This window comes from Haliaeetus leucocephalus, unplaced genomic scaffold (assembly GCF_000737465.1).
Source record: "Haliaeetus leucocephalus isolate CR32 unplaced genomic scaffold, Haliaeetus_leucocephalus-4.0 Scaffold897, whole genome shotgun sequence".
NCBI lineage: Eukaryota > Metazoa > Chordata > Aves > Accipitriformes > Accipitridae > Haliaeetus > Haliaeetus leucocephalus.
In genome coordinates, this window is record NW_010973333.1 from 932,872 (window position 1) to 960,841 (window position 27,970).

At 47.1% G+C, this 27,970-nt stretch overlaps 1 protein-coding gene across 1 annotated transcript; it reads right to left on the bottom strand.

Moving 5' to 3' along the window:
* Positions 1-11,006: 11,006 nt before the first annotated feature.
* CCDC70 (coiled-coil domain containing 70) lies at positions 11,007-27,011 on the bottom strand. Its single transcript, XM_010583429.1, is given in 4 exon segments — positions 11,007-11,161; positions 23,236-23,430; positions 26,389-26,728; positions 26,730-27,011. Coding segments are annotated over 4 exon segments (972 nt in total).
* Between the last annotated feature and the right edge of the window lie 959 nt (positions 27,012-27,970).

Consider the following 27,970-nt stretch of genomic DNA (forward strand, 5'->3'; position numbering starts at 1 on the left):
AAAAGAATTTCTCTCTTCTGGACTGTTTGCTGGGCACCAAATTTCATACTTTTCACTCTTTCTAACTTTATTCTTTCAAGAGCACATGAAGCAAAAGTATGTTCAGAGCTGCCAAATATTAATTTCTGTGTCCAACTGAAAATGGCCATGGCATAAGGAGCTCTGTGGTCGGAATTTGTATTTCTACACAGAATTCTAACTAGTCACATCACTGTGAGAGCACTTTGTATTTAGGATTCATGTGCGTCTCCTTGGACCAAAAATGCTTTGGTGTTTCACTAACTGTAACTCTCTGAATGGTCTCTTTCAAAGATTTTCACTTGTTTTCAGGTATTGCATCATTTTGACGCACATTTCCATTGCTAAACTTGTTCTGTCATTCCCACTGCTCTCCTAGATTTTCTCTTTTGCTCCATATGAGCCCTTTTTTCCCCTTTTTTTGCACAAGATACCTTCTATGAGTTGTTATTATGTTTACAGATATTCCTGTTTGGGACAAACTCCTTTAAGTCACCAGGAACTTTTCCATTCCTATTGAAGTCCACAAAGGCAGAGCAATTCCTGGTCCAAGTTAGCATATCCTTTCCCTGTGGATACCTTGCAGGACCCCGTGAAGCTCCTGACAGTCGAGCGGTTGTCTGTCTCTTCCCTCTGACAGAGTGAAAAATTTATGCCAGTGTGAGCAAAGGTGGTATTTACCATGGTGTGACTGAGAGCAGAACTAGCACTGCTGTGACTCCAGCATGGCTGAATGGAGCGAGTTTATTGCATAAGTTAACCAGCTTGCTGGTTGCTTAAAATGGAGCCAAAAGTTTAAATGGTAAAGGTGGAAAAATGGCCTTAAAATGTGAGGCTTCTATTTGCTGTCGTATAAATAACCTTTTCTGATGACAGAAGGACTTGAACTAAGATTTGTAATAGCTTGAATTTTAATGTAAATTTGCATTCATGTTTTGAATCGGTTTTAATTTCCCTCTTTGCTCTAGTTTAATGAGAAATCAAGGTGCTGAACAACCCTTTTTTCACTTTAATGTTTTTACCAAAGCTTGCAGTAACTTTGTCTCTGTGAATGTCAAATTCATCCCTTAACACTTTTTTGAGTCAGGACAGTAGGAATCAATGGCTCTGGTGCACTGAGTTGGGTCCCAGGGTGCTGCCTTTCCCAACTGTGGGACTTTAAGTAAGGAGACCAGAGTTTTATAGTCCAATCTAAAAAGTGAAAAAAGAGGAATTACTATGCTAAACAATGTGAAATAACCACTTACTTTTCATTGACTTAAATATAGAGCTGTTTCCAACATGAGTTCAAATCCTGCTCCTCCTAATGTAAAAATGAAAAACAAGCCAGAGAGGAAGAGAATTGTGCTTAAAGCATTGGACAAGTCTTCCTATTCTCTCTTCCTCTTAGTACTATATTTGAGCTCTCCTTAACAAACATTGACAGCACTGTCTTAAATATAATTACAAGTCAATTTTAAAACTGTAAAATCTTTCACAGCACACACACTTTTCAAACATGCTGTAGGTGCCTGTACATGTCCCTGTGGGGAAGATGGCCTACTGTTTCACTGTTTTATGTTTTCTTACCAGTGCTTACAGTAAAAATACTGTGTTTTTTTTTAAAAAAACAAACAAGCAAGCAAATAACTTTGTGTCTTTGTTTTTATTTTTTTGGAGGGGTATAGCAAAAAAAAAAAAAGAGTATAAGCAGCGATTGTTGGATTGCAGGATACATATGCATAAGAGAGATTTTGTGACTGCTTTGTGATCTATTTCAGGCAGGATGTATAGCAGGGGAAAAAGAGACAGTGCTGTATTGTATGCTGAGGCAGGTGAGGTTGCAGGCATGTTGAAGGGTGGAATTAGGATTCAAAATCATCTTGAAAATTTGGACAGAACTGAAAAACTTTGCAAACAGGAGACAGAGGAATTAAAGGTCAGCTTGGCAGAAAAAGGTCAGGTAGTTGGCTGGCATTCGTTTTGTGACCCATTCTAACAACATAGTGATGCTGCAAGATGAACAGACACATTGAGATGTATGAAGACTGTATCATCCATATGACATAAAATAACTCTTTCTGTTCAGCTCTGGAGAGGCATTAGCTGAAATATCAGGTCTAGTTTTATATGTCATACTTGTTACGACAAAATGAAGACAGTTCAGAGAAGAGCAATGAGATTTAACAGAAATCTAGAAAATAGGAGAACATAAGTCCATGAGCATGAGAAATACAAGAAGAAGATCGAAGGAGTTTGAGTAGGTTTGCCTACAGAATACTCAAAGGAAATACAAGTCTCCAAACACAAAGAGAACAATTTATTCCTTTCATCTTTTCAGTGTCTTTTATGTTCATGGTGGGTAGAACAAGAAATAACAGGCTTATGGAATCAAAGAAGATTTAGATTGGTCACTAGGGAGGAACCATGTAACAGGAATGATTGTGGAGCACTGGCTCTTCAGATGTGCACGGCAATCAGGCACGTATCTGTGCTGGTTTTGGCTGGGATAGAGTTAATTTTCTTTATGGTAGCTAGTGTGGGGCTATGTTCTGGATTTGTGCTGAAAACAGTTTTGGTAACACAGGGATGTTTTTGTTATTGCTGAGCAGTGCTTACACAGTCAAGGGCTGCTCTGCTTCTCAGCCCGTCCCACCAGCGAGGAGGCTGGGGGGCACAAGGAGTTGGGGGGGACACAGCCAGGACAGCTGACCCCAACTGACCCAAGGGATATCCCAGACCATAGGACATCATGATCAGCATGTAAAGCTGGGGGAATAAGAAGGAAAGGGGGACTTTTGGAGTGATGGCGTTTGTCTTCCCAAGTCACTGTCCTGCGTGACGGAGCCCTGCTTTCCTGGAGATGGCTGAACACCTGCCTGCCCATGGGAAGCGGGGAATGAATTCCTTGTTTTGCTTTGCTTGTGTGCACGGCTTTTGCTTTACCTGTTAAGCTGTCTTTATCTCAGCCCACGAGCTTTCTCACTTTTACCCTTCCGATTCTCTTCCCCCATCCCACTGTGAGGGAGGTGAGTGAGCAGGCTGCGTGGGGCTGAGTTGCCGGCTGGGGGTAAACCACGACAATATCTGATGACAATGCATTAGCCAGAGCTGAATCCTGCATTGGGGCAGGCAAGTGCCCTGGACAATCTCCTCGCCTTCTCTCCAGCTGGGCTTTCTCTTATTTCTGTGAACGTAATATGAGTGGGAAAATTATTGGAGTAGAGGACTGATCACGCTATCCTGCTCTCAAGAGGTGACAAAGGAGTGGAAGAAAGGTGGCTTTGACTTTAATAACTTGAAATGAACTGGAAAATATGTTAAGGGTTCCTAACTATATTTGTGTAATGTCTTAGACTGTAAACTGCTGTGAAACTTGCATACATGCCTGTAAGGAAGTTAGAATTGCTACACATAGTCAAGAGAAAGAAATAGAAGTGATAGTCCTGACGCTTGTGATCATGTGCTCTTATTAAACTTGAGCTGACTCACTGAAGGGGCGTATGAGATGGAGGACCGCATCTGCATTTCTGCATAACATAATTATGATCTTTCCTTGTCTTTGCTGGGACCATCTGCCTGCAGAGCCCCTGGCAGAGCAAGGTGCTGGTCTCTGACTGGTGCTCCTCTGCGCTATGAGCCAGGTCCAGTAAAAGGGCTGGTCGAAGGTGCCCGAGAGGACGGCTTCTTGGGGTAATCCCTAAGCTCTGTGCCCCGTCTGCTCACCAGTGTGCCATGCTTCTCCTCTTCCCCAGGGCTGAGTATTTTGATGGTTTAAACAGTGTGGAGGAGCTTTTCAAATCCCAGTTTTGGTCTTAGGTGTCTACATTCTGCAAATTCTTCCGGCATGACTCAGTAATTGGTGATCTGACCCTAAATGTTGATATAGCTGATGATTTACATGGGGTGTCTAGTTATTTTGCCCAGGTAAAAGTTCATGAGTCTTTTCCCATAACTTTTTTTTTTTTAATGAACAGAGAAGACGTCTTATGAATCAGATCTTTTACTTTGGCTTTCATGTTATTTTTAGTGCAGTGGCTCAGGAGCAATGTTTCCCATGAAGTTTTTCAACTATTTTCCTTCTCATGCTATCGTTTTGCCATAAAATTTTTTGGTGCCCTAAGTTCACAAGAAAGAAAAGATTCATTTCATTTCCTCCTCCCTTCACTCTTTTTCAAGCAAATTAACTGTCTGATTTCTATCCAAGCTGATTACAGCATTTCTCTGACTAAATATTCTTCCAAGAATTGTATTTTCTGTAAATGCACTTGTGTGTGAAGAAAACAAATGAGTGGGTGGTGAAATTACACAATGGTGTACAGGGATGGGAAATCAGATAGCACCGAAATGTTGGATTTAATTTCCTCTACTAAGTCGCCAACAGCAAGCATGTTGGTTTTCAGTGGGAAATTGTTTGAGAGTCACAACGAAAGAAGAACTGGCAAAGCGCAAAGCATCCTGCTCGCATGTGAGTCTCAGGCACAAACGTGGGAGGAGGCAGATTAATTCCCCTCCTTGTCTCGAGTTAAAAGCACCCAGGCTTTGCAGGCGAGCACGGCCCATCCACAGGCTCTCCGTGCAATGATCAGATTTTCGTGATAGGTTTATCTTCATGCCTAAAAGGATGATTTTTGAAGTTTTCCCTGGTGCTGCAGGTGAAGGGGAAGGGATGTCGCAGGAGGAGGTGTGTGTTTGTTTCCCCACTTGGGCGTTCAGCCGCCCCGGGTGGAGGTAAGTCCCCGGGGAGGTTGGTCAGTGCTGGTCAGTGCTGCGGTCCAGGGGCATCGGTGGGAGGTTTGGGTCGGGGGGCTGCAGCGCCTGGCAGCCAGCACCTCGCCTGGCGGGGGACCACGAGATGTCACTGCAGGTCCAGCCTGAGCCAGAGGATCCCCTTTAGTCTGGAAAGCATCTGAAGATCCATTACAGTCCCTGCTGGTTAGCAGCCAGGGAAAAAAATACAAAGGGGGCAGTTTAAGTCAGATAATACAGCGTGTCTAAAATTTTGGGGCTGACTTGACATTGTGTAGCCCGGGAACAGATTTTAGGCTAGCGCTTACTTGCCTTGAGCTCTGAATTGCTGCTTTCTTTGTATTATCTGACACTTAAGTAAACCCTGAGCTCCACATATGCTGTCTGCTGAAATTATCGTTACCTTTCTTTTTCCTTCCACAAGCTGAGATTCAGGAAGAAAAGCAGCACTGCAGGAAGGCTAAGCATGGTGCTTGCACCCTCAGAACAAACCTGCACCTTGTGGTGTGAGTTTAAACTCTCCAGGCAGCTGAGGGTGCAAGACTGCTTGTTTGGTTGGTTTTTGTTTTAAGCAGGCTCTTACCTTAGGGGAAGTCACCGAGTAGACCCACCGTAAGGCCCCAGGAATGTGTTTCTATTCAGGGGAGCACCAAAGCACAAGCGTAAATCCTTTTGGAGTCAATGAAGATAAGGCACATGCTCAGCACTCCTCCGAACTACAGCTGCATGTGTCTTATGATAGATATCAAAAAAGTTTTAGGCGTAAATCTGAATATTTGAGGCCTCCAAACACTTAGGGAGCTACCCAAAATCCATATGACTATCCTTAAAATAGCCTGGGTTTGAAAGAAGTTCACCAAACTGTTTTTCCTCCACTGCCACCTCTTTTTAAGACTGACACAGTGCAGGGCTTTTGTAAAAAGCAGCAGTGCCGCTGTCACGAAGCACTGTAGCTCCGTATTTTTATTTAAATCCCTGTAACCCTGCTCGCCTTTCAGCCCCTGGCAGGTGAGGAGCTCCCAGGTGATACTGGCTGCTGAAGAGGAAGAGGAGCAGTCCCTAGGCAGCGCAGGGCCTTGGGGCACCCATCGGGTGAAGCTTGCCAAAGGTGCTTTTGGGGATACACAAGATCAATGGGATCACCCAAGCCGCGACACTGGTCGAGGACGGTTTGTGGCAGTTTTGCTTAAAGCAAATTGCTTTAAAATTGGCATTTATCTATCCGCCCTTTTTTTTTTTTTAACGACATTTCTGTTGTTCGGGAACACCTGGCTGTGTCCCCACATCCCCTGAGCGCTTCACCTCTCTCCCACCCTCACGACGTCGGGGTGAGGGCTGGAGGTGGCACCCCGGGGTGGGCGGCAGGAGGAGGGCACAGTCTCCTCTGGCCAGACACCAGGGCACTGCACACCAGACCCCGTACTTCCCAGCTGTCCTGCAGCTCTGCGGCTTTTTTACTTGCAAAATTTTACTCACCGGGGCAAATCGGACCCATGCGGGGGCTTGCTCCGAAGCCTGCCCGCGCTTTCCGACGGTGCCGGGATGGGCGTGCGGAGTCAGGCCCTGCTCCGAGAGACTCGACTGCCTCCCCACAGAAAGGGGCATCGCTTCCAAGGGTTAATGTTATTTTGAGATACCTCTGCATTGCAGTTGCAAATCTGAGCGGCTGGGAGTAACCTGCTAAACAGGAAAGAGCTCGTTAAATATATACTGTCACTGATTTGTAAGACAGTGCGGAGGCAATATAATTACTGTAATTATGTCAGATACTTGCTGCAGAGTTGCCATTTGTGTTGGGACTTTTATCCTCTCGCTATGGCAGGAGGATTAAAAAACCACATACACCTGCCAATAGAGTTGTGCCACAAGTAACTTACTCAGAAGCTGTTGTTTGATCCTTCTCTTTACAGACCATGGAGCACGTTAAGCCTATCATCGCATTAGGGATGAAGGGGAGGTAGGCAAGGCTTTTGGGTAGCGTGCTGCTTGCTTCACACCCATGGGGGACGCAGATTTTGGCTGTAAAGGTGACCCGGCGGATGCTACCCTGGCCAAGACCATGTTGCAGTGAGAAAGTTTATACCCATAGATCACAAGAAGCTGCTGGAAGGGAAGTTTTGGTTTTTGCTCATGACTGCCGTGACAGATGTAAGTATGGCTTACACGGTCTATGGACCATAAAATACCGGCTTATATGGCGCTAAGTTGGGAAAGGGAAACTACAAGGAGGAGAAATATTTGCAAGGCACACAGGTATCTTAAAAGGGGAAGGAGCTGCTCGCCATGACCTGTGATGAGCAGGGCGAGCACCTGGGACGTGAGGGTTGCTGTTGTAGGGAGGGGGGCACCCGGATTCTCAGGGCACTGAGGCGATTTGCTGGGGGGTCCCAGAAGGTGGCATCCTCAGCCGTTCAGAGGGGTGCCGGGGCCCGACCAGCACCCACTGCAGCCTACAGCTGGAGCTGGGAGCACCCCAAAACCCGTGAGTCCCAGGCAGGTTTCATACAGCACCTCTGCAGTGAAAGAGGTGGCAGATGAAGTACCTTTCCTTGCAGAAGCCGTTAACCAGTTATTAATGGGCTACAGCAACAACTCCGTGTGCTTAAAGAGAAGGGAGAAAATGGGAATTTGGCAGAGAGCTTTCCCTTCTGAGCACACCAGGCTGGAGGAAAAAGATCCTCTTGCTTAGATAATAAGCAGGTTGGACAAATATAAGGCAGCAGAAAAATAGGCTGGCTCTCGAGAGATCTTCAAAGTAACAAGAAAAGCAGCTTTGCTCGGAGAGTTTCATCCCAGGATCTTGGCCCAGGGAGAGCAGGGCCTCTGCGGCACTGTGGAGAGGGAGGGCTGGGGAGGGAGGTGAAAACAAGGCTGAGCCCAAAGCAGCCTCACTGTTTTCCTCCTTTGAAAAGTGTTAAATTCTACAGAAAAGCACACTGCTGATTCGGTAACGCTATCGTTGCTGCTGTTATTTAACTCCCTATGCATTTATTAAATGTAAACCCTGAGATAAAGGTGCTTTACAGCAATAAAACCTCAAGCCACTTCCATGAGGGAAGTGTTGATTGCATCTCACACAAGGCTGAGCCGAGGCACAGGCAAAGTGGCCTGTGCAGTGTCTGACCCCAGCAGGGACTGGGATGTTTTGCATCTCAGCCCTGCCTCTTCACCACCATCTTGCCTTGTTCTCCCCGTTGCTTGGCTTCTTTGTAAACAAACACATAAAAATTGAATTTAAAAGAACTCACTTTTAGCTTCATAAAAACAAACAAACAAAACCATAACTCACCAGCAGACAAGTTATTAGTCTCTGATTCAGACACGTGTGATTGTTTCCCCAACAACTTCTTCCCCCTCTTCATTCTCAGTAGCTCTTCCATCATTTTCAAGGTCTTGTATGAGTAAGTCAGAAAAGAGACACACTGGAAAACCCTGTAATAAGAGACCTGAACAGTAATGAAGTGAGCAGATTACAAGTTCTGCCAAGGTGTGTGGATTACATTTACCTGTCTGTGCTGATGACAGTGCTTCTTCTGAATGCTCTTCTTCCACTTCTTTAGTAATTACAACACATGTTTAGAAATGGCAGTAGGTGTAATGAGAATGACTGCACCTATACCAGTATTAACACTCTCCCTATTTAATTTACTATGCTGTATATACGCACATCTGGTGCTGTGAATGGCCACAGCGTTTTTGCAACACTTACACTGGCTTCAGCGGAAAGTGCTTTTGACACCCAAGAACCAAAAAAACAGGACAGAAATGGCAAACCACAGCAAATGATATATTGTCTTTATTCTGCTGAGTTGTTCAGCGAGGCGCTGGGGCACAGAGCAAGACATGATACTCCAAGCAATTCCAGCTCTTGACACCGTTGCTTGCCTACAGGGCAGTACCAAAGCAATAACTAGAAAGTGTGAGCACATTGCCCCCAAGGGCTGCTTCACCTGCATCAGCTGCCGTCCCATTTTATCCTCTGTTATTTTGAGAGAACATTAGTCCTTCTTTTTCGTTTATTTTTGGTTTTCTATTGATCCCAAGGATCCTGTTTACAGAGTTTGGTGCTTTGATGACCATAGTTTCTTCTCTGCTGAGGGTCTCCTATTGCCTCAGAAAGAAAATTATCTTTCCATTTACTTAATAAGGCTGCTCCAAGCTTAAGTCATTGGCCTGGCAAGAGGATGCACATAGGTCAGTTAAATTTACCACTTGTGACAATACTTTACTTCTCTGTTTCTCATCTTCCCCTACAGGTTTAGCTGGTGTTCCATGTGTAACGTGCTTTGGGATTTGTGTGTGGAAGTGCAATGGAAGCCACACACACACGCAGAGCAGCTCAAGGGCAGAGTTGCCAGGGTCTTACGGCACCTCTTCTGTTTCCCTGAGAGAAAAGCCTCCTTGCTGCCTCTGAAGGTGGCTTCCACCATCACCAGTGGGTGATGTGCAGTTTTAGCAGATCCCAGCATCGTCTGTATTTTTTCAGTCCCATGTGACGCACAGACTGGAGCAATGCTGACACTGTTGGCCTGGGTCATCATGCACCGACTTCAGGTCCATCTCCCCTTTCTTCACCCTGCTAAGGTTGAAGTGGACTAGTGTACCTTGTTCAGAAGACTCTAGACATGTAATTGGGACTGACATATGCCTGGGTCTTTTCCACATGTGGTGGTTTCTTTTTCTGCCTAGAAATTTGGGATGGCATTGGAAGATTTTGAGCATTTGCCCAGAACCTCTGGATATCCAAAGTAATTCTGAGCCGGCTGCCAGACACCTCCATGTCCTTGGCAAATGGCCATGGTCCATCTGCAGGTCAACTTCACACAGTACGTGCAGTAAATCCCCCCCACACATACTGTGTCAAAACTTGTGCACATTTGCAAGGCATCTTTTAACATATTTCAGACCCAGAAATCTGAGACAGAGAGATAGCTGGGGACATGGAGCAGGGGAATGGGACTTTCAAACTGCCTGGTTTGAGTAATTGTAATTATATCATTTTGGCAAATAGCAGCCCACTGTCAAGAAGCATGAATGCAGCTAGTTATTTATCAACAACTTAGTATGGATTGTAAGCATGCTTTTTATTGGGGTGATTATACATTTCCCTTTTCTGTTCTTTACAGCTCTCATCTGTTTGTCCCCAGCAAGCTTGTCTGCCTCAGCCTCTCCTGAACTCTGAAAACCAGCAAAGGTTTCATGCCTAACAGAAGGTGCATAAAGTCATTTGGATCATAAAGATGCGGTGGGCATATTTCTATGCAGCAAATGCTCAAGAATCTGGCCTTCCAGATAGTAAATACCCATGTGCTGGAGGATCCAAACACTTTGGCTGTTAATCCAAAATAGGACTAAAAATCCTTGGGAAAAAAGACCTCACAATCCACATGGTCTCATTTTGAATATACAGACTGCCAATCATCGCAGTTGCTAGCAGTGTCAGCACAGGGATTTCATCTACCACTCATCCGCCATCCGTTCCCAGGTAGCTCTGTGTGATCAAGCAATTCTCATAGCCTTGGCTCATTGCTGCTCTTGCAGGTGGGTGTAAGGTCAAAACCACCAGATCCTCTCATTTATTTATCCTAAGACCAGTCATGACAGCACAACTTGCAGTGCTGCAAGCCCCTGTGTTCCTACATCTCTTTTTCTGTCTGGTGCTTAGAAAATATTAGGCAGTCCCTCTTGCATGGGTTTCTTTCCATTTGCCTTTCTCCCCACCCGATTTTCCACACTAAGTGAGTTATTTCAGACTAAACAAGCTATTTCTCATTCACTCTATTAATATTTTCACATTCTGGCTCAGGCTTTCCCACTCTATGGCAGTCTTTCATCTTATAGTGGTTTGTCTTTTAAAATACTAGTGCAGGAATTAAGCGATACTGTTTGCAGAAGGCATGGAGACCGCAAGTGTGAAAAGTGACTGCAAAGGGCTGCAGAAAGATGTATCCATCTGGTCTGGTGAAGAAAACGATACAGCACTTAAACTGCTAGTAAAGCTTTTCTGTTGCTTCATGCATGGCCCAGCTCCCATTTCCCTCTGACTTCATTAGCGTTTGGCTGAATCCCAGTTCCTTTTGGAAATAATTAATTGCAGAAAAGCTATGCTTATTAGTGTTATTCAGCCCCAACTGTATTTACCACAAAAGCAATTATCAGGGAGCTGTGAGATGGCTTTCCTACTCAAAAAGATTGATTTGACTACAGGAAGAGCCAGGAACCAGCATTTCCCATGGCCTCCAAAAGCTGGGGAATGCCTTTCAGCCACAAAAGCCCATGTGGACGTCCTGTCTCTCTGTCCATGTGCTGTTCCCACCATCGCTGGTCCTGTGCCGACGATCACGTGGAACCATGTTGGAAACACGCATTTCCCAGAGCCGTACGGCAACGTGCTGCTTGTCCGTGGCTCCAGAAGCTGAGAATTGGAAAGGGGTCATGAGCGTCAACCAACATTTACCAGCTTTTCTCCATGTCACTTCACTGCTAAGAAAGTTTTAATGCTGAAGAGTAATGTGTTAAGAGCACACGCTGGTGGAAGCAATTAGATTCATGGAATCACAGACTGGTTGAGGTTGGCAGGGACCTCTGGAGCTCATCTGGTCCAACCCCCCTGCCCAAGCTGGGCCACCCACAGCCAGTTGCCCAGGACCATGTCCAGACAGCTTTTGAGTATCCCCAAGGATGGACACTCCGCCACCTCCCTGGGCAACCTGTGCCAGTGTTCAGTCCCCATCACAGTGAAAAAGTGTTTCCTGATGTTCAGAGGGACCCCCGCCATGTTTCAGTTTGTGCCCATGGCCTCTGGTCCTGTCACTGGGCACCACTGGAAAGAGCCTGGCTCTGTCCTCTTTGCACCCGCCCTTCAGGTATCTATATATGTTGATAAGATTCTTCCTGAGCCTTCTCTAGGCTGCTCAGTCCCAGCTCTCTCAGCCTTTCCCTGTAGGTGCTTCATCCTAGAAGGTGCTTCATCATCTTTGCAGCCCTTTGTTGGACTCTCCCCAGTATGCCCATGTCTCTCTTGTACTGGGGAGCCCAGCACTGGACACAGCACTCCAGGTGTGGCCCCACCAGTGCTGAGCAGAGGGGAAGGATCATCTCCTTCAACCTGCTGGCAACACTTCTCCTAACACAGCCCAGGGTACCATTTGCCTTCTTTGCCATAAGGGCACATTGTTGGCTCGTGGTCAACTCACTGCCCACTAGAACCCCCAGGTCCTTTTCTGCCAACCTGCTTTCCAGCTAGCTGGGTGTCCCCCAGCATGTACTGGTGCCTGGGATTGTTCCTCCCCAGGTGTAGGACTTTGCACTCCTTGTTGAGCTTCACGATGTTCCTGTCAGCCCATTTCTCCAGCCTGTTGAGATCCCTTTGGATGGCAGCACAACCCTCCGGTGCATCAGCCACATCTCCCAGTTTGGTGTCATCAGCAAACTTGCTGAGGGTGCACTCTGCCCCATCATCCAAGTTAACCGTTTGTAGCAGCAACTCAGTGATAAGGACTTGGCTGTCTCTGCTCTTTCCAGGAACTCGGAGGCCTCCCTCTTCTCTTCTAGCAGAGACACCTGCTTCCCGACAGCTTGGTGAGGCTGGAGCTTCGCAGTGCTTGTCCGTCCAGGAGGAACGTGCAGCCCCTTCGTCTCCATCTGAACTCCCAGCCATTACTGAATTTGAGAGTTGCCTGAATCTGCTGGTTTGCTTTTAAATGGTGCCATTCAGCCCGCTCTCTGCCACATCGCCTGGTTGCATCCATGTTTCAGAGTCCAGCTGCAGCGCAGAAGGACTTGGGGTTTGCTCACCACAACATGGAGGAGCATGAGGTGTCACTGCCGCGATGAGCACTGCAGGTTTTCTTTAACACTCACTGGCATAGGGAAGAAATGGTTTTACGGGCGACCACATGCTTCACTTTAGAAAGTGTTTACCCAGCTATTCCCTTCTTGAATAATCTGCTCCCCTGGTCTTTCCCACTGGCACAACTCTGGGATGGCATCACCTCCAGATGGCCTGGCCAGATCTGGAGGATGCTTGCTGGAGGCCTGCAGAGCATCCTCCCCAGGCAAATTGTTGAAAACACTAAGTATTCCTGAAATCCTTAAAAGTCCTTTTTAAGAATGAAAAGAATAATGAGAGAAAAAAGAGTGTTTTAAGGCCATGTCTAAACACTGCTAGAATCTTTCTTTGTCCATGCCCATAGTCACTGTTCTCAGGTATTTGAGAAAACCCATAAAACATAATAAGATCCCAGTTCCACTATATTTTTAACTGTGTTATGGGACAGCTATGTTGCAAGTGGACTACTGGTGCGGCTTTATTGCTGATATAGTATTTTGCCATCTGGACCTTCCCACACAATAAGTAAGTACTTGTAAGTACTCGCCTTCTCTCCCCACTTCAGATAAAACATCTATGAGCTCTTTAACAACTGCAGAAGCTACCAGTATTAGTTAGGGTGTGTTACCAGCTTCCAGCCCGGCTCCTTGCAAGTGTTTTGGAATAGGGAAGGGATCCCACCTCTGCAGCTCTTCCTTAACATAGAAAGAGGGGTGGGCAGGACTGGTTGGGCATGCTTCTCATGTCCTGAGGAGTTTAACTGATACAAGCAGTCAGGATCCAGCTCTTTTGTCAAAACGGGTAAAAAAAAAAGAGAATGCTGATCTAATGTAGTAAAATGCAAACAGTCCAAAGTAATCCTTTAGATATGGCACCAGCAATTTACAGTTTAATAAGAGAGGTCCATTTCTCCAGCTCCTTGGAGGCTGTGGCTGATGTTTAAAAGCAGCAAGAGGGTTATTTTGTCTCTCACTGCTGCTTTCTTCTGGTTGGCTCTGGGGAATGAGAGAAAAATCATACCATGGATAGTCTCTCCCTTTGATTGCAATTGCAGTACTGGACATTCAGATGCCAAGATAACAAACACAGCAGAGTTGCTTAGTGAGATAAACTGGCCAGGTAGATTTTAATTATGAACATTAATTGATGAATGAGGGGGACAGAATTACTGATAGCATCTAACACAAGAAACGCTGACACCAAAAAGGTTGTTTAGGACATATAACAATCCAAACAATGAGAATTTACTGATGCCAGGGTCTGTCTCTTCCATATGAACCCATAAAACTTTCCAGATACTGCTGAGAGCGGGAATGCTTTTGCTGAGGCAGTAATAAAAATAATAAACAGGTTTCCCTAAACTCCTACCAGGTTCTAATAAAAGCTTGTCTAGCAGTGAAGTGGCGAGCAATTGGGACTGCTGCATACCTGGGCTGCCCGGGAAGCCCTCAGGGCAGCCTCCAGCAGGCTGCAGCCAAGAGTTTCTTGTGTTTCTTGCGTTGGCTGTCCTTGCGTGGCCGTGCCCCGTGCCAGCCCTGGGACCGACGTGGCAAGGTTAGAGAGAGGCCTGGGGAGCAGGGACGTGGTACTGCACAGCAGCGGCGTGACGTTGCATGGATGCTCCCTTCTGCCTGCTTTGCCCTGGGTTTTCTTTTTGTGGGCAAACAGTGGAGCTGGTTGTGGTGTTTGATGTCCCTCGCAGTTACAGAGATTATCCTTTGGCGTGGGAGGATTTTCACAGCACCATGACCTAAAAATCATGCAGGACCTCTCTGATGGATTTCCAGGTGCTAAAAGACTTCTAGTCCCTTGGAAATGGCTGGTTGGCTGGCACTCAGTGCAAAACCCTGCAGCAGAACTTGGTTATAGGGGAATTAAGGTTGCCTCTGGTACGTTGTATTTATGGTCACATACTTCAAACCTCTGAAGACTTGGAAAGGCTAGCGATTAAAACTAAATTTCTGGAAACCAGGAAATGCTGACCGCTTAAACCAGGGAATACTGACCACTTAAACCAGGGAATACTGTTCATGCCAACACAGCTAGCTTCTTTTGATGCCTTCTGAATTTTGTAGTAGTGGAGACTAGTAGCTTCATCCATGCCCCTCAGGACTTTACAGACCTTGTTCATTTCTGTCTCCACTCACCTCTTTTCCAGGCTGAGCTGTGCAGGACCTGGCCCACCTTTCCCGCTTCCCGGGTTCCCATCACTGCATCCTTTCTGCTTCCAGAGGTGGAGATACCAGACTCACACACACCGTCCAAAACGTGACACACCATTGACTTCTACAGTGGCATACTTACATTTTCTGCTCTACTCTGTTTCTTTCCAGCTAATTCCCAACATTTGTTTTCCTTCTCTGGCCCCCTTTGATCACTGTGCTGATGTTTGAAATGCTCTATGATGTCTTACAGCCCACCAGCCGCGCTCCTGGCCATAGAAGTCAGTGCAGACCCCCTGGCAGGGCAGGGGAGAGGGACGAAGGACGGATACCCTTCCCCAGCAGCGCAGTGTGGGGAAGGAGTTGGATGTGTGGAGCTGGCTGGTCTGAGCACTCCTGCTCTGCCCACCCGTGACACCCCCCTTGCCTTGGCTGGGGCTTTCCCACCCCTTCCCAGCCTCACCTTCCCCCCCAGCCCCTCACCCCGTCCCGGCTGCCCCTGGCATTCCCTGCACTCACCCTCCTCTTCCAGGGATCCGTTCCAAAAAAAGGGATAGGCATCCAAATATATCGCCAGCACCTCATGCGCAGAACACCTTGACATTAAGCTCACACAGACTCATTGCTCTGGGAGCGTAATTACCTGGCTATGCCTTTTACGTTCCTTGTTGCTAAATCACAGCAAAATGATTATAAATGCAGGTGAATGATTATTATGACTCTCAAATGGAAATCCAGCAACGTGTCCTGGGACTGATCCAACAGGGACAAGGTATTATTTTCAAGAGAATAGTCCAAGCTCTTTCCAAATATCACAGGGCCCATTTCCCTCATATCAGTGAAACCTCCTTGACACAAGTGAGCAGAACCACACTGCTGGCAGCTCTCTCTCCCAAGACAGCCAAGAATGAGATGGGGGGAGTAGGTTCGAGTTTAATGATCCCACTGTGCCTTTTGGACCCATCTAGTTATAATGCAGTGAGAACGCAGTGCTTGTAACCCTGTGCACATCCATGTTTCCATCTTGGTGGTGCCAGCTGCTCTGTACAGACCATTTCAGAGACCTGAGATCTTGCTGTCCTGTCTTCCAACAGCACTCCTCCTAAAGGCCAGGGATCACTGTGCACTAGCCAAAAAGAAATGTGGACAATTTGGAGAGCAAGGCTGGGTCCTGCAATTTGCATGCACACACAGACATGCGTAATTGTTTTAAGAACTGGTTCACTCTGTTAAAAAACTGTGTTTTTTTCCCTCTGTATCTCATTAATTCCCCTGTCAAAGGAGCCCAAATCCAGGCCACGGAAAGCATTCAAGCACTGCAGGATGAGGCACTAGAAATTTCATCCAGCTTTTAGAGCCCTTAGAGTAAACCTTTGAGCAAAAAACACTTTTTAAAGCATATGTAGCCTCAGGCAGGTCTGAGTCTGTGGGGGTGATTATACACTCAGAGGCATCTGTTTGCACGTACACATTTGCACACATGAATGTGCACATACATGCACATATATTTACAGATATTAAAAACCATCAATGTGTAATCATTACATTGAGGCACTTACTGTTTAATCTGAAGATGAGGATTTTTGGTGGAAGCTGCTGAAAAGCTTCTCCATGATGGCAAACGCCTCGTATATAATGGAGCCATCCCTCGCTCTCACTGCCTCACTCTCCCAACAAACCCTAATTTGATCAGAGATGAACCATAGCCTGATTATCACCTTAGAAACCTGTCCCCAGCCCCAAGAAAGCTGTTGGATGTGAGCATCCTTGCAATGGGAGAGTTGCGGAGCCGAGGGCTGCCCTCAGCTCTCCCGCTGCTCCTCGGTCCCAGCTCCTGCAGGGCTCGGCTCAGTCCTGCAGAAAAACAACGTTAATTCCTGAACCACTCGGCACTGATCTCATAGGAATTGTGAGCCTGCTACCCACTAAAATCAATTTTCCGCAGGTACAATGAAATTAAAGCATCTGGGTTTAGTTGGCATTGTTGTCCAATGGACAGCATGCCTTCAGGGAGCGCAAGGGAGAAAACCAGCCCCTGCCCAAACATCTGTGAGTGAAATCTTCCTGCAACACCTGAGGAGGATGTCTCTGCTTCAGAACAGTGTAAAATAGGCAGTCACAAAAAATGTTTCTGACTGAACATCGCGAAGCCCTTCAGAGAGAAAGCAGAAGGAATGGCTGTGCAGCCTCGGAATTGCTCGTCACCCCCCGAGATCTGCCCTGACCTGAGGGGGAAACACAGTCACTTGGTCATTTTTTTTTGCACACCGGTCATTATATCCCAGCTCAGGAAGCCATCTTCATTCCTGCTGGAAAAATGTGTGAAAAATCATCAAGGCACGTCAAAATGACTACGAACGCCTACAAGAGGCTAAAAATATGCAGCATTGACAATGTGTGCTGCACAGTTATTGTCTCTGTGCTTGAGGCTGCGAACTGGTAATTTCACATGCCAGCATTAAATTGAGGAGTCCAGCATCTCTAGCTAGAATACAAATCATTTTAGCAATGAAATATTACATACACTGGTCACCGTTGTTTGCTGTTCAGTGGGAAATAAGCACATCATGAGGATGGTTGTGGTGGCCATAGCTGCCACCCATTTGGGTTTTCCTGGCCATGTCCTCTTTTTCCAACCAGTGCTTCTGTCTGCTTTATTTTGGTTTTTTTGTTTTTTTTCTTCTCTATTTCTCAAAGTGTCTAGCTATAGGTTATATGATAACCTGCCGCTTGTCTCCAGGCGGGCTGCCATGCAGCAAGAAATCCCGAGTGGAGGAGGGAGGGTTGGGGTTGAGCTGGCTGGGCTGCTCCAGCAAGGGGAGGAGATGGGGCAGAGACAGGAGACAAAGTGTGGGAGGGTGATGTTGGGTGAAGTCAGTGGCTCCCGTGGCCAAGGTGGGTCTCGGAGGGGTGAGGGTGGCATTGCCTTCCGACAGGAGCACGGCTCTGTCTGATGACTGAGCTGTTCTGTAGGAAATCTAGCCCACAGGTTTCCCATAACGCCTGTGGTGTGCTATCAACAGTAATTGGGTTAAAAATAGCATTCTTCTCGTTACAGTTGTCACGAGGGATGTTGGCCCCATCGCTGGCAGTAAGACTGTGAGCAAGTAATGTGTGAACAAGCTGCAGAGGTGTTAAGTGTATGGATAAATGGTACGTAAGTGTCTGAAGTCAGGGGTTATCTTCTCGCTCGGTCAAACGTGAGCCTGGAAATCACCGTGTCTCATTTAGGAGTTTTGTACAAGGCCCTCTCGCTCTTACTGCTGTTTCTGGGGTCTCCACCGTGGCTGCAGCCAAGGAGCAGAGAAGGCAGCTGTGATCAGTGCACTGTGAAATGCCTCAGAAAACCCAGGGCCAGCCCTCCGAGAGCCAGCTTTCCGCTGTCAGACAGGCCACCCCAGCCCAGCCCCTTGGAGGTGCGCGGGACTTTCATGCGCAGTGACATTGATCACATTTGGTGCCCAGATATCAACTCTTAAAGCTCTGGACCTTAGTCCAGACCTAAGGCTAATACTGTGATTGCAGTCCTACCCCTGACATCCAGACCCATCTGTATCTCTCATGTCTGCCTCTGTTTCCTTCCCAAAACCGGGGCACTGGGCAAGGACACTGGTGCGCCCCGGGCTTCCAGTATGGCATTAGGATGCACCCAGGCCAGGCACGCTGGTAGCACAGACCCTGTGCCTGCATTTCCAGCCTGTTACACGGACATAATAATATGTATATGTACCATAGTATGTGTCCTGACCACACAGAAGAGCTGTAGGATAAAACTGCAAGAAGACGTCAGATGTTTACTGGTAGAAATTTCTTGTGACGGGAGCTGAATCACAAATGTTTTTTAGAGCGGCAGTGCAGAGAGAGCAGCCTATGGAAATGTGCATGCAGAGGTGTTGTAGGTACCCCTGCAGTCCCACAGCCAAATCCGTTTGCCCTTCTACAAGGTAGCTTCTGTCTGGAGTAGACTATAAATACTGTTCTATGAGATTGAGTTGGACGCTAAAAATAGCAGGTGATCCTAAAGACCCGTCTCTGGCATTAAAATCTGGGGTGGGTCCATCCCATCTGTTTCGATGGAGCCATGGCCATGCCCTGACTCCTGGATAAGGCTGGCTCAGCTCGTGTCTGCCCACACGAGACCTGTTCCCGCGGCAGCGCGGTGCTGCCCATGGACGGGGTCCTCCACCGTCCCCGGTGAGTGCACCAGGACCCACCATGCATGGTGACGCATATCGCACCCAACACTGGGGTTCATACAGGGGTGGTAAGCCTTAATTAATCACGGGATTGGAAGCTGGTGGTTGCGTAGAGACTTGTGATCCTGAGTTGACTGTACTCAGCATGGGCAAATGTAGGACATTTCCCACCAGTACATAGCTGGGGGCAGATTCCATGCAAGGGCTGAGGTCCTGAAGCGACAATTAAGATCACCTGGAGGGTAACCCAAAAGGTGGGTAGTAAATTGCTCATATGTTCTGTGGGGCCAGTTAGGTGTGGGGACCTGAGACAAAGCCCCAAACCCACCCAGCCGAGGAGGTACATGAGACCCCACCGTCCTCACCAGAGCTGGGGCTGCAGGAGGAAAGCGGGTTTACTCACTCTGGATCAAGAGACCCGTGCTCTGGAAAGCAGGGCTCTCCGGAGGAGTCCTCAGGGAAAGCCGTGGACCATGGCTCCGGTGCGGGCTGCAGTCAGCTGTCACCCTTGGACCGGCAAGAGAAAACTCCAGGTGTTGAAAAACTGATTCGGTCTCGTGAAAAAGCTGTATCTTGAATTAGCGGGTAGAAACTGGCCTGTTTAAACGGAAAATAAGTATATGCCGTAATTAATGGTCAAAACATGAGACTAAGGAGGTAGAACACATTCAACTGTGATATACTGTAAGCTCCCAATTGATAAATGTCTGCTGACAGGGTGGGTCAAAAGTAAAAAGCAGCAGATTTTTATCTCTCACAGAGATATGTATGTCAGGAGCCATAACAGACAGTGGGATGGATTAGGATGCCCAGTTGTCACCACGCTTTTTGAAGATACCACCTGCGGGTGTTTTAAGCACTGCTGGCAGGCTGGTGTCACGGATGGGGTGGAGATCTGGAAGGAGGGAGTTATATTTCCTGGATTTGCCACCAAATCCTTTTTCACCCTTAACCTCTCAGCCCCTCTTTGTGTCATCTTCTTTAAAACAGCAATAACATCCTCCGCGCAGCTCTTGAAAGAGCTGCGGGGAAAATCCACTAATGGCATGGCACGCTGAGACCTCTGAATGGGAAGCACCATATACCATATAAGAATCATACCATATAAGAAGTATACCATATACGTGCAAAGTACCCTCCTGCTGCTTTTCAGCAGGCTGCTGCAGGGCTGATGGTTCCCTGTGGAGGGATCCTTGCAGGCTTTGTTATTTATGCCTTCATTAGAAAGAAGGTCAGTTTACACAAATTCCCTGTCCCCATCCTTGGGAAGGATGGGTGCTTCAAGCGACATCCACCTTGTTAATCAGTTCCACCTCTATCAGCCCTTGATTGCATCTCCTCTCAGGGAAGTGCCGCCCTCAGTTGATCAGTGCGAAAGGTCAGGTCACAGAATCGTTTCTTCATCTCTCAATTATTTCCCAGTATTAATGACTTCCCATCAGGCTGCTGCTTGGGCTAGCTTTTTAAATTAAATATTGCTGCTAATTGCATAGATGCAAATCTGAGTGCCACTCAGTAGAAGAAAATATTGTGTATCCTGGTACAATGTAAAGCCAATGTAGGTCACTTTAAAAATTAAGTGCATGTATGACAGGTATGAAGCAACAGGGAGATATATAGCTTTCTCCTCAGTGCGACTTCATGTATTTAGGCTGCAGCTTGAAATTGCGATGGAGTCTGTGGGGAAAGCTGCTTTTTTTGTGAGTCAGCAGAGAGTGCATGGTCACAAAAGAGGCACCCGCTGTGCTCGCAGCAAGGTTTTACTTTGGTTCACACTTCTTTCCTCCCGCCTGCAGTTCAGCAGTCAAGCCACAAATGCGCGGGGCAATCTTGAAGAATAGGGAAGAAAATCCGGACACGAATTGGAAATTTACTGGCAGGGTGAGCAGCCAAATAACAGCTTTCCAACCCAATTTCTATTTCAGTGTTCTCAGGCTAGCTAAGCAGAGCTCTGGAAATGTGGCATTCACACGAAGAAGAATAACAACGGTAATTCTTCTTGAAAAGCTCCCACGCCAAAACACTCAGAAAGCTGCGCTGCGGGATAGCAAAGTCATGATGCTATAAGTCACATTAAAAACAGGGAGGGTGGACAGCTGTGTTTCCATTCGGACCAAAGAAATGTGATCCTTAATTAATTTTCACATACTGCTCTTGAGCAGCATGGCGGGGCACAGGATGCTAATGAAGGTGACGGTATGAAAGGTATGTCGTCACAGCCCCGCGCTGAGGTCACCGGCTTCCACAGCCTTAACGCTGAGATTTGGTGAGTCAGTAGCTGCACGGCTCCTGCTGTTAGCAATCAAAGCCACACTTCTAATTGCAGAGGCAGCGCAGGGGGATGACTAGGGCAGGGGCACGGTGCTTCACCTGCACTGCGCACACTGACTGGTTCCCGGCCACTTTTTCTCTCTTGGTATGTGTCTGTGGGTACACACGCACCCACCGGCGCACGCATAAAAATCACAAATAAGACGAGGACAATTTGCAGCCAAGGGAAGCTGGTTGCTTGCTTGCTGGTTCTGTGTCATGTATTGCAAACCTGAAGAGCCAAGGTGCAATCTGTGTTTATCTTTACAACTCCGGGGCTGCCACCATGGTTTCTGAAGATCCCAGGTACAAATCTGAATTGTCTTTTATTTTGATAAAAGCCCACATCATCACGCATGTACGCTTGTGCTCAAATTCCCCACCACCTCTGAGTGCTCCCCTTGCTCGCTTCTCATACTGCCTATGAACCAGTGATAGCAGAATCCCAGTTTTAATTCTAAATATGGATTTATATGGGACTCTGGAACACTTCAGGTATTCTGAGGGACTGCATACACTGAATGAATTGCTGGATCAGGACCAAAACCTTCACAAAAATCCCCAAATATCAAGAATCTGGAATTCCCTCCCTCTCTGCAGATCATGCTCCTAGTTCAATCAAGAAATAAAAGAAGATTAGAAAAAGAAGAAAAGAGAGGAGAGACAGAGACAGAAAGAGAGAAACAGAGAGATTTTCAGCATTATGGAATTGTTTTAAAAATACAGTTTCTCTGTGGTTCCTCTCTTCTTTAACCCACATTAGGTGTTAACTTCTGAAGGATGAAAGCGTGGTTATTTTTTCCTCATCTGATATTTTCAGCCCCAGTGTTCTATCTCCTCCTTCAATTTCTACAGCACCCTTTGCACTGACTTTTCAACAGTTCAGCCAGACTTCCTGGCAGAACAGCAGCAGGATTTATATTTGTGGCTGGATGCTCTCCATACCTCCAATTTCCCATGAGTCACAGACCTGCCTCCCAGCTTTTTTACATTCCTCCTATGCGATGACTGACACACAGACTTGGAAATTCTAGCTATATATATACACACACACATATATAGACATACATATACTGAATAAATTTAATTTTCTTCTGTCAGTCTCACCACTCCAGTTTATGACACATGTAGACATGTCAGTTGACTTAAATGATTCTTTGCCATTTTCCATGTTCTCCCTTTCCCATGAGTCAGCTCCATAGCTGCGTCAGGAATGCTTTCTGATGATGATGCTGCATTTTAAAAATATGCAGGTGAGCTCAGGAGCTATTTCTTTCTCCCATTCAAATATTTATGCTGATTTGGCACTAATGACTCAATCTCTTTATTGCTCTGTGCGGGAGTTGTCATCATCCCTCTGTAAGACACCTGGGGCTTTGGATGTTCTGTGTTTTTAGAGGTACAAGGCTACACTCCATAATTTCCGCCTTTGTTGTGGCTTTAAGCAGAATATAGCCTGCTCTGAATTGCTTGAGCAGAAGCTTTGAAAGAAAAGACTTCTGAGTCTCACCTAGAAATACGAATATCAGATTTATCAGCATCTTCACTGGCTTGTGACTGAGGCCAGGGCTGCCTTTCAGTGTGGATAAAGTGGGACCCTTCTGCCCTGACATACATTTTCTGTAATATTTTCTATAGTCTTTCCAGATTTTTGTTCAGGGAAGGAGAGCAAGAAGTGCATCGCCTGCACCAGAAAGCAGGTGAGCTCTGGGCACGCAGCCCAGCCAGCCCATCGAATTTCTGCGTCCCGTTGTCAGATTGCTCTGTGCAGGACCTGCTAAGCCTTCAAAACTTTCCTGAGTGCACACAGCTCATTGACTTTCCATTAATTGCACTGCTGATATATCATGCTAGTGCGGGTTCACCATGTTTCCCTGTATTTGAGTTTTATCCCCGTGTTTGCTCTGAAATTACACTAATTGGTCCACTTTTATCTTTAATGTCTCTTTATTTGAACAGCAGCCACAGGCAGTTTATGGTCTAAAGTTACATCGGCGCCTGTTCTGCCAGGCTGTGTGCCGCTGAGTGAGTCCCAGGTTTGCTCTCGGTTCTCGTGGGGCTGATGCAGGACCGGGCTCGCTGTGGCGGCATCGCTCTGCAGAAGGACCCGCCGGCACCAGCTCCGCTCCGCACCGAGGTTCGGTGTCCGAAGGGCTCAGCTGCGTCACTCCGGGCTGAATCTCTTCTGCAAAACAAGCACCGCGACCCGGGCTTTCGGCATCTTCGGGGATTGTATCTGGATGCTGCAAGTCATCTTCATTTTTCAGTCTTTTGGAGGGAGGGCCAGAAGGGAGGACCAAAGCCTTCCAGGTGCCTAAAGCACCTGGTCAGTGACGGAGGACAGAAGGAGATGGGGTGGGTTAGTCCAGGGAGTCTCGGGTAGAGAAGACAACACCGGGCTTCAGACAGGTAAATACAAAGCAAACAGAAGGGCTGTTCCCCGTGTCCACTGTGGACAGGACTACAGATAAGAAGTCAAAATTGCAATTAGGGAGATTCACCTCAGACACCACGAAAAGGTTGATATAAGTAAAGCCCTAGAGAGAAAGTGGTGGTTGTGCAACACTAGTGCTGGGAATTAAACAAGCAAAACAGCTTAGAGAAGAGTTTGCACAGAGCATTACAGGTATGGCTGCTTTTGAGGCACAGGCGGGCTTGGCAGCTTCTTTAGGTCCTTCTGCTCTACTTTGGTGAGTCCATGCTTCAAACATCTTCAGCTCTTCAGACATGCCCAGTTCTTTCCTGGTCCCTACAGCCAACCTATGCCAGATCAGCAGACTTGCTCTTCCAAGAAAGGTGTATTTATGTATTTTTCTCACTCTGAATGTCACATCTCGAAAGCCTCTGTGTGCATGTTGCAGAGGTGATGAACGTAACCGAGCTTTTCCTTACAGTAGTTATTTTATTTGTTCCCCTCATTACTTTACCACTCCAGAGAGTTAGCAGAGACCGGCTTCATGACTGAAATTCATCCTCAGGCCAGAGATGCTGGATGCAGAGCAGGTGCCCTCTAATTCCCTCTTCAAATACCCAGCCCTGGTAAGCCTTTTGCATGTGCTCTCTCTCCAGCAATGCCACCCAAGCAAGGGCCACTCTGAAGCTACCAGGTGGATGGAGTATTTTCAGGGGAGCTACCAACAGTCTGAAACCATATTGGTATATGCTTTTCTCTGGCTAAACTTCTGGCTCTTCTGTGCTGCATTGTGTAATGCCTTAAATTTCACGCCTGTTGTACTATACTGCCAGCACTCTCACCAGAGAAACACCGTTCTGCTCTCCTGTGAAAGAAGAAGTGACTAGGAGCTCTCCTAAGAGCATTTCTTGTGCTTCAAGTTCTTTGCAAGAGACAGCATACCTAATTTTAGTTTAAATGCATGTTAATTTGACGTGTGGATTTGAATCACTGAGATAAATTCTTGGCTTTTTGACATTAAAATATATTAAGTGACAAGTGCTTTTTGACTACTGTTATTCTCTGAAAGGTTCTTTCTTTCTATAGCATCTAATGATAAAGCTCTAATGCGTAAGAGTCCTGATTTTGCAGGAAGTTGCACTGAATGGTCTAACAGGTCATTTTCATCTCTGGGTTACATGGCAATAATAGAATAATAATAACAAAGGTTGCAAAACATTCCTACCCCGGCTGAATCAGCTGGCTTTTTCTACAGGCTGGTTATTCATTTGAGTAATAAATATTCATGGATTTTTCAGGAAAGACATAGTGCATAATTTGTCTTGAGCAAAATTAAACAGGACAGGCAGCCTTATCCTACAGCAGATCACAAAGGATTGAACTTGAGTGGCAGGCTTGAGTGACAGCCTAAGTATGCCTGACAGTTGCAGAAGTCATCAGATTCTTCAACAGCAATTGTTAAGGCTTATTACATTGTGTCCTTGAGCCTTTTCAGTGTTAAAATCCCGTATTGAAGGAGAATAAGTTACTGATGCTACCATACCAGAGAACAATGCAATGCCCGGTTTGACTCAGATGAGTACTTTTCACCGTTGCTCTCGTCCCCACGCTCCTGGATGTACAGAGGGTCAAATGCCAATTTGCCTCTAGACCAGCCTTGACAGCTCAGCCATCGAAAACGCGAAGCATCCAAGTTCAGTTCCTCAAGAGGAAAGAAAAACTGCAATTCCTGTGCCACAGCTCAGCAGAAGGCACTGACTCTGCACTCACATCCCATAAAACATTGCTAAATATTGACCACGTGTTGCACTGCCCTTACCGAGGGTTTTCTGTTAGAGGCTCCTGTACCTGCGCTGGCAATAGGAGCTCACCAGGTGAATAATAATCCCAGTCCCTGTGTGCACCCTCTCCTGCTCTTACACATGCATATACACTCACACTGCTAAATTTATTTCCCCCTTGCTGAGGTACTTGCTGCCAACTTTCCCTCCAGCTCGCATTTTTTCCCACATGCTGCTGACTTCTGTAATCCCTCCCAATTCTCTCCCTGTCCCCTGCCCATGTCAGCGAGGCTGATGCCAAAGCCTCTCTCAGCCAGACAGCGGGTGCGGGGGGCTCACCGAGCCCGTAAAGGTTCCCGTCACGCTCCCAGGAGAAGTGGGACGTTAAAGGGGAAGTCAAAGCCCAAACCTGGTGAAACAGCACGAGTTGTCTCATGAAGATTCAGCAGTGTTAACTGTGACTCTTGAAGATGGGGGAGCCGAAGGTTACCAGTTATCAGTGCCTTATTGTGGCACTGACTCCGCTGATATGAACTGCACTGAGTTAGGTGAGCTGTTCTGAACTCCAGATGATCTCAGCCATTAAGCCATCATCTTCTTGTGGCTTTACCCACCCACATGCCTCCTGGTGACAGGCCAGGAAAACAGAGGTTTACCCCATTCCTCAGGCTACAGGACCTCAGAAAAATAAATAATCGCAATGGCTTTAAAGCAAATCGCATTAAAAAAACCCTACTCTGATTTACTCCAAGAACTAGAAATGTTATTTCAGAGAACTGGTTGAAGCGCAGCACTGCTTAAATAAAGTGTCCACAACAGTATATGTGGCTTTCCACATGTTTCTGAGCCTAGCAGAAGAATTTATGCTTTTCCCCTGTGGACAGTGGCATCCTTGGAGATATCCTCTCTCTCGGGACCAAAGGCCTCCTCCCAGATCAACATTTCATACTCCTTGAGGTTTCTTCATCTTCCTCATCTTCCCAGAGAGCTCTCTCCTCTTCCAGCAGAGCTGTTTCATCTGCCCCCAGAGCTGCTTCTTCTGCCCATAGGACTCTGTCCTCATCCAGAAGGACTCCGTCTTTCTCCCAGAGGAGCTGACCTTCTTTCCAGAAATCCTCATCCTTCTTCCAGAAAGCATTGCAGTCCTTCCAGAAGTCACCATACACCCTCCAGAAGGCTTCTGCTTCCTCCTGAATAGCCTTTTCTTCCTCCCAAAAGGCAGTTTCCTCCTCCCAAGTGGGCTTTTCCTCTTCCCAGAAGGCTTGGATGGCCACCTTGAAATCTCTGATATTTTTTTTTTTCCTGAAAGCCCTTGATCTTCTCCTGAAAGCTCTTCATTGTCTCCTGAAAGCTCTGAATCTCCTCCTGAAAGGCTTTCTCAGCCTGCAGCTTCTTGACGAGCTTCTCTTGACTCCAGGTGCTGCTGGGATGGAGAAGGGTGTGGGGCTGTGCCAGGACCAGCCTTTGGCTCCCCCGGGCCCCCTCAGCCGGTCCCAATCTGAAGGAGAGGCGCCTCTGCCCTTCTCCCTTGGGTGCTCGAGGCACTCTCTTCTCTCTGACCCTTGGCTGCATCTCCTGCCCCTTCACAGACTTGTCCCCAAAACTTACAGCTTCCAGGATCACGTGACACTTGAGCAATGAAAACAAAAATCTAATTTGCTGTTCACTAATCTACCTAATAATTCTACAGCTAGGATTAAAGCTGGTTACTTATTTATACTGTTTCATTAGATTTATTATGACTTATTGCACAGAGCCTCCGGCTCCATAGCAGGGAGCAGGTTGCCTTATAAATAAAAAACTCTTGATTATCAATATATTATGAGCCTGCCTATCCCTCGCTGTAGTCAGGAAAGGCCCCAGGGGCCTTTACGGATGCAATGCAGCTAACGGCAATATGCATCTGCTCTGCGTGAGGAACAAGAAGGTGGGGAGTGCCCTGTGCCTGCGTGACAGATCCGGGGCACGGTGACGGGACAGCGAGCCAGCCCACGGATTTGGGTGGACACAGGAGAATTTTGGTTCTGCTGTTGCCTCCTCAGGCTGCTGCCTGACTCCTGAACCTTCCTTCCACAGCTGGGGCTTCCCTGGGAGACGGGAGCGGGGAAAGGAGGAAGATGTCCGTCTGCAGCTTCCCTCTCATGGAGCTCCTGGGCTCACCAGTTTGTCCCTGCTTAGCATGAGAAGGATCCCAACAACAAGCGGTGTGCGCTCCCAGCTGGGCTGGCTCGTCTGGGGGGGTTAGCGGCACCACACCACGTGCCTAGGAGGCCAGAAAAATCAGGTGAGTAAATGTGCCAAAACCTAATTGCCAGGAGCCTGTGATCACTTGAGTTTCAGAGCAGCTGCTGAAGCAGCAGCCATTTCTCCTCCACCAAAGGGGCTCCTGACGTGGGCTCCGCTCTCCCTGCACCTTCTGTGGGGCTCCCGGGTTGGCAGTTCCTCTTCATTCACAGCAGAAATGCCAGTAAATAGGACATGCCGAGTTTCCGCTCCCTGGGACTGCAGCTGGAAGCAATTAGGGCAACGGC